Here is a 7536-nt window from a genome sequence, read left to right on the forward strand (position 1 = left end):
CTATTTTACCTTTGATGAAAAGAGAAAAAAAATGTTTAATATAATCAATGAATTATGAAAAGTTATTGTTCTTTGAACACATGGCTATATTAAAATACTCAATACATCTTTCTACCAAGATGGATACTGGTAGTAAGTATGAATTTCATGTGTACTTTAAAAAAACAAAACAAAAAAAAACATTTCTTTTATTTTTAACTGTACTATTTTTATTACTTTTAATCTGATGTGTATGCTAAGCATATTTCTCTTAAACAACTGAAAACTAAAATTGAAATAAAACATTTAATTTCATACAAGTGCACAGTAATACCCAAGAGAAAAAAAAACATTTCTAAATTTACAGTTATGACAACTACCATCACTAAAGTGCTAGGGAACTTAGCATTATACAAAGATTGGAACCATATTATTATTAAAAAAAAAGAATTTAACAATAATGCAACATTTTAAGTGTATCAGGTTACTACACTGGGCTGGGCATATTAATAAATGTTTTTCATAATTCATGACTTTTGTTATATAACCAATACTTTTCTCTGAGCTTGGAATAAAACTGGACTTATCAGTTATACCTAAAATGGTTGATAACTAACTCAGTTTAACAACATTAAAATTAAAGTCTAGAACATCTTGGTAGATATACTGCTGAATAGACTCATATTTTGATTAAACAAATTTATAGTGACATATTTCCTTCAGATTTTTTAAAACTGTTTGTTTCTTAATTTTGCACGAAGCTACATGAGGGCTACCTGCACAAGCCAATTTTAATTTAGCAGTTTAAGACTAAAGGGAAGGCAGCTGGTCATCACCACTTACTGCCAACTCTTGGGTTACTCTTTTACCAATGAATAGTGGGATTGACCATCACATAATAATGCCCCAAGGCTGAAAGGGTGAGCATGTTTGGTGAGACGAGGATTCGAACCTGCAACCAGCAGATTGCGAGTTGAGCTCCCTAACTAATTGGCCATGCCAGGCCCTTAAAACTTTGACAACAGCTACATGATACTCATTTGATTCAATGTAATATTTTACAAACCCAAACTGACTACAATTGTTTTATTTCATAAACTGTACATGAATGTCCTTTCCTTGTGTAACTTTTAATATTAAAAATGAGCTGTTAGAAATTCAACTATAGCTCCCTTACTATGCTCTTATGGGAAAAACAATTTCCTCATCAGCTAAATTGTCAATTATCTATAAGATCACATAGGATGAATCATACTTTAATCAATCAATTGTATTCTAGGCTTTCTATTGGTTATAAATTTAATAGAACTTGGCCTCAGAAAAATGTATTAGCAAATTGTAAATTAGAGCAAGTCAAAGGTGGGCGTGGCAAAAGTTTCTTGCATTTTCATTGATTGCTCTTTAGTTCCATAAGATTGAAGGATATTAAAATATAGATTGAGAAGATCAGTGACAAAATTATACAGAATATTTTATGTAACATTTCGCAGTTTAAAGGGGTGGACAACAAAATCTAGAAGAAACAACTCAAGAACAAATATTCAAATTCTTACACTAGGGTAATTCAAGATTGTTTTCAAACATTTTCTTATATAATTACGAACTTAACATTTATATAATATTAAAGGTTGAGTTATTATTTATGGTTTGATGTCAAGTTTGTTCGTATATCATGGTAATTAAGTAGTTTAATTAAATGTTGAATGTAACTCACTAAAATGTTGTGACATGTGCAGTTTGACCAGCTTGTGTGCTAAGAGTTCATCCCACCTTCTCATCTGTTTACATCCGGCGCATCTTGTTTGAATCGTGGAAGGTGACAATCAACTGACTTCTCAAGTTTTATTTAGCTTGTACTTTGCTCTTAAATCCAAAATGACTGGTAAGCATACTGCAAGTGATTCTAGTGCCAGTAGTAAGCCAAAAAAAGCAATAAAAGCCATCTCAGCATCAACAAAACTGGAAATCATCAAAACGTTTTATGAAGGCCAGAGACTCACAGATCACCAAGGCATTCAAGTTCTCACCATCAACTACAGTAACTATCAAGAAAGAAAAAGTTATCCAAAATGCTAAGTCTTCGACACCCGCATCTTCTAAGTTACTAACTGGGCATTGCCCTAACATAATAGAAGAAATGGAACATCTGTTAGCTCTATGGGTGGATGGCATGAAGCAGCAGAAGGATTCACCGATGACTAACCTAGCTTTGCAGGAAAAGGCACTTTCATTACTTGAAGACCTGCAGAAAAAAGAACAAACCAGGACCTAGTACAAGTACTAAAGAAACTACAAATTTTACTGCAGGCTCGACAGGTTTAAAAAAAAGGCATAATCTACAAGCCTAGAGATGACCGGTGAAGCACCAAGTGCTGACAAGGAGGCAACAGCAACGTACCTACCAGTTCTAAAAAGTATTATCGAACAAGGAGGATATACGACCTGTCAAGTTTTCAACATTGACAAGACTGGTCTATATTGGAAGAAGATGCCAGACAGGACAGTCTCGTTAGGGGAAGAGAAGTCAGCACCAGGTTACAAAGCTTTCAAAGCCAGAGTTTCCTTAATTTTGAGAGGCAATGCAGAGGGTGGCTTGAAATCCCTTATGATTCACCATTCTGAGAATCCACTGGCACATAAAGGTATGTCAAGATAAATCTGCCAGTCATATGGAGGTCCAACAAGAAGACTTGGACAACAAGAACAGTTTTTAAGGATTGGTTTACCAACTTTTTCTGCCCTGCAATGGAGAAATTTTTCTATGAAAAATCTTTCCCATAAAGTACTGCTGCTTGTCAACAATACTCTGAGCCACCCTATCAACCTGACTTATCAAAAAATATTCATGTGGAGTTACTTCACTCAAACACCACTTTTTTATCCAACCCATGGATCAAGGGGTCATAGCTACTTTTAAAGCATATTACTTATGACGCATTTTCAGACAAATGATCAGGGCAGTGGACAGAAACACCTCAATCAGAGATTTCTGGAAATCGTTCAAAATCAAGGATGCCATAAATAACAGTCTTGGAAGGAAATTACCACTTCAAATATAAATAGAGTTTGAAGAAAACTGGCCGGAATGTGTGCAAGATTTTCAAGGCATCTCTAATACAGAACCTGTTGTTAAAGAAATCGTGTCATTAGCACATCAGGTTAGATTTACTGGAATTGAAGAGCAAGACATCAATGACTTACTGGCATCACACTATGAACAACTGACTAATGAAGAACAGGCTGTTGATAAAGGAACCAGAGCCACAATTGTTTTAAACATGGAAAATTCTTTCAGATTCATTGTCCCTATTTGATCAAGCTGTGGAAATCCTGACTAAAATGACCCAAATTGTGATTGAAGCCTTAAACTTGAATGCAATACTGAAAGTGCCCTAACCTGATATAAAGAACTTTATAATGAAAAAAAGTAAGCATTCTTCAGCCAACCAAAGTCTACATCACTGCTTCCTGCTGCATCTCTTCCTAGCCACAATGATGATGCTGACACTCCTGCTCCAGTAGTTTCTCCTGCCCAAGATGATGGCTGTAAAGCATATCCTTCTGCCCCAACATTTGTTGATGAACTACCATCAACACTGCCAAGATGTTGACTCACCTGCTCCAAGGGATCCTCTTGTTAGTCCTCCTGCAGTCCACAATGATGACTATGAAGCAGAAGTTCATTCTGCTCCTTCTCCTTCCAGCCAGTAACATCATACAATGCTTTCCAACCACACCATCACCTTATGTGTCAACCACTCCACTTTCTTGTACGTATGGTACTTAATTTGGAGTTGATAAATTTATAAATGGCATATATTCTTTGTTTACCCCAAAAACTATTCTTAAAATATGTTCACAGTCAGTTTATTATGTTTTGGCTAATTTTTTTTCCATTGAGAACGTATCTTAAATTATATAATGGTAGTCAATGGGAAAATCTACCTTGCTTTATAAAATTTCACTTTACAAAAGATTTTTCAGGAACATAACCCTTTCGTAAAGTGAGGTCCACCTGTACTTGTAAATATCAAAAACAATTATCGTGGTTGATAGTCTATGATATTTTTATATGATTATTTTATATATTCAGGAGTTTATATATTATTTTGCCTATGTTTGGACTACTAGTATGTCATGAGAGATGGTTCCAAAGAAAATTTGTTTTGTTTGTTTCTCCTTTGAAGATTTTACACTTATTAAATCAAACTAAAATACAACTAACATGGGTTTGGTTGAATTTCAATTCAACTAGGCTGACTTAGTAAGCTTAAGTATCATGGGAATAATTAACAGAATAGTTATTTTAAGGATTACAATAGGGCTGGGCAATTCATTCTATTAATCAAAATAATCAATAACCTATGAGCATAAATTACAATGATTAGTGTCAGGAAAATAACTGATTAATCAAATTACAATTAAATTGATTAATGTCACAAAAATAATAACCAACTAATCAAAATTATGTTTCTGATTATCATTGTTTGTGATTATACCAACAACCCAAGTTATTGAAATATTGCCATTATGATTTCTCATTATTATTTTTGATTAATTTAAGGTTCTTCAGCTTAACATGTTAAATGTTATGATGCCCGTCTCTACTGAGCTCTCACTTACCACAAAATTATGTATAATGAAACAATTTTGTTGTCCTGTGCCTTATCTCCAGATGAAAGAATATTAAAAAAAAACTGCAGGTGGCAACCAAAATAATATTAATCTACCTACATAGATCAAAATTAAAAATTAACCTGCCAAAGAGAATAGCTATTTAATTATTTTTCTTCTGTTATTATTAATGAAGATTAGAATGCATTGTTTCAGCAGTTGGGTATCCTCACTGTTAATATTTTTGGCTTTAAATCTAATAAACCTCACAAGGCTCAGCCACCTTAAGAAATTAAAGAGTAATCCTAAATCCATATAAAAACTAAAAATGCAAAATATTCTTTAAAGTATTAAAAAAACTGAAAACAATAAAACTAAGATAAAATGAACACTGTAACTATTATAGTTGTTACCTTCAAATACTGTCAGTAGATAGTTTTGAAATGATAACTATATGAAGATATGGTTGATATACAGTTAACTCTTTTGCAATCTGAAATACCAACTCCACACTCACAGTCTTAACTAATCACCTGAAATTTATTGTTAACAACTTTGCTCACTGTGAAATCCCTCTCAAATTACAGGCAGATTATGTAAGAGTTATATTAAATAGTTAATACATTTTTTCATCATTTCTGACCAGAATGGGTTATAACTAAGGATGCATGGGTTCCTGGCCAGATATTCAGCCTTGGCCGGGTACTGGGCTACCCAGTAATACTTGGCTCCAGCAAAGTGTAGAAGTTAGGCATCTAAGCCCTAATCTTTGTGACAACTAACATGCTACTGAAAGTTACAATCAATAATTGGTTTAGTTATAAAAAAAAAATGTGTTCTGAGCAACAAAAACTGACCACTCGCTGAAAGTCGGGGATTCAGAAAATGATAGGGGTTAATAACAGACATGGCTTGAATAGTGGATTTCTGTGGAAGGTGGGTTTTTTAAAACAATAGGGGCTAGGGTTTGAGAAGTTGGCTAGGCAATGAAAGTTGAAAGTAAAACTTGAATGTTCTGTTGGTGATTATTTGGTTAAATGTAATAAATGTAAAATTTGTTTTTGTTTCTAATTTTTGTATATGTTGTTTTGTTTTTTGTTTGGGGGGGGAGAACCTGGTCCCAGTCAAAGCTTAGTGACTGGGTACCCGGACCTGGTATTCGGACAGATTTTACTATTCATGCATCCCTAGTTATATCTAGTTATTTACTTCTTCTGCTACACTCACAAAAGGTTCACATGGTATTTCATTCACCTTTCTCTCCTATTACTAAATTATTACATATGTAATTTGCCAAAATCTTGAAAAGGTGCACCACAAATATTTATACTAGAATTCACAAACACTGTCCATAAGCAAATGTTAAGAATTTTACCTTACAATGAAGGTGCATAATGCACCTAGTCTGGTTTTAAATTATCTCTTTGTCAAAACCTACTTTATTCTTTTTTAAATAAGCAGTTCCCTGTAACTTGAAGAGTAATATGAACAATATTAAGTTTTAAAACACTTATCTGCTTTCACCATAACATTCAGTTCCAATTTTTAGCAATGTCTATGTGCCCTAGATGTACTTGAAAAATATTACAATTCTAATTTTTTTTTTAAAATCATACTGATGACATAAACATATATACATTGATTTTAAGTAAACAACTAGAACTTAAGTTTTCCATTTACCCTCAAAACACATTTCAATATATTTACTAAATTTCTAAATTCTTAAAATATATATAACATATAATTTGGTTCAAAAATGTATTTTTCTTTTAAGTCATAAGTTGTTTAAATTATATGCCACTTTTTATATTTTTACAACTGCTTAAATTTAAAAATAACTACCTACCTTGCAGAACCAAATAGATACAGAATCATTCGTTAAAATGGCAAAGAGTGAACGGTCTCTATTACAGCAGACAAATTTAGGATCATTTTCATCTGGCAGTGATACCTCTTCCGCATTTTGTCCCACTATATTGCGATGTTTAACGTTAGATTTTAATGAAAACTTTAACTCTTTGGGCCAACCAATAGGGAAATACATTATTATTATTATAACTGCAAATACTTATATTATAATACTAGTTACTACTCGCAAAAAACGACCTAAAATTTTGACGAAATTTTCGTTAGCCTTTATATTTTGAATAATTTTACATTACTAGTTAGGCTTAACTAGCGTCATCTTTGTCTTAAGCCTTTTCCAGTTTTTAATAAATGTCAACTGTACTATAGGCTGTAGCGTTAAAGTAATACGATGCCCATTCTCTGCTTATACTATTTACATACGTAAAATATCCCATTAAATAACTTCAGATGGTAGAAATATTAAATTCAAGTAATTGCTAAATTTAACAGATGACTGAAACCTGTTTTTACGTAAGTACATGATTCCACGTCACAAACGTTAAACTTTTAAGCAGGAAATTATTTGACAGCCCTTACTACACTTAAAACCTACGATAGAAAACAATCATGTAGCTAACGCCAGATGTCATATCATTCAGGGGTACAGGGGATAGTATGTAAATCACCATTTATTATCATTATTTGAGGTGATATTTTCTCATCCTTCATGTGAATAACACGAAATTGCAATTTAAAGTTAATTTGAAGTTCTGTAGTAAGTGATTGTATCGAAATGCTATCATTTTATATTACACTTAGACTGGCATTATGGAAAACTGTATTGTAACTTATAATCTTAATACATAGTCATATATATAGTTTTCAAATACATGGGAAAGAAAATACACTACAAACTGTGAAATTCTTAGTATTGGACTACTCTTAAACAATGTTGTTGTTGTTGTTTTTAAATAACTTTTAGATGGATTAAATGTAACTTAATAATGATTACAACGGTAAAATAACAATATTAAAACTACCCAGTTTTTATAATATTGTTGCGTCAGCGAGTCACATGACTACTGTGACGCCACG

General features: G+C 32.6%; 1 protein-coding gene across 1 annotated transcript in view; it reads right to left on the reverse strand.

Moving 5' to 3' along the window:
- The window catches only part of LOC106461321 (RAB6A-GEF complex partner protein 1-like), a 63971-nt gene extending 56928 nt beyond the window's left edge, over positions 1-7043 (reverse strand). The window contains exon 1 of the mRNA XM_022388189.1: positions 6440-7043. Coding sequence (XP_022243897.1) covers positions 6440-6637 — 198 coding nt within the window. The 5' untranslated portion in view covers positions 6638-7043. The remainder of the gene's footprint in view (positions 1-6439) is intronic.
- Between the last annotated feature and the right edge of the window lie 493 nt (positions 7044-7536).

Source organism: Limulus polyphemus, unplaced genomic scaffold, assembly GCF_000517525.1.
Source record: "Limulus polyphemus unplaced genomic scaffold, Limulus_polyphemus-2.1.2 Scaffold934, whole genome shotgun sequence".
In the NCBI taxonomy this organism is placed as follows: domain Eukaryota; kingdom Metazoa; phylum Arthropoda; class Merostomata; order Xiphosura; family Limulidae; genus Limulus; species Limulus polyphemus.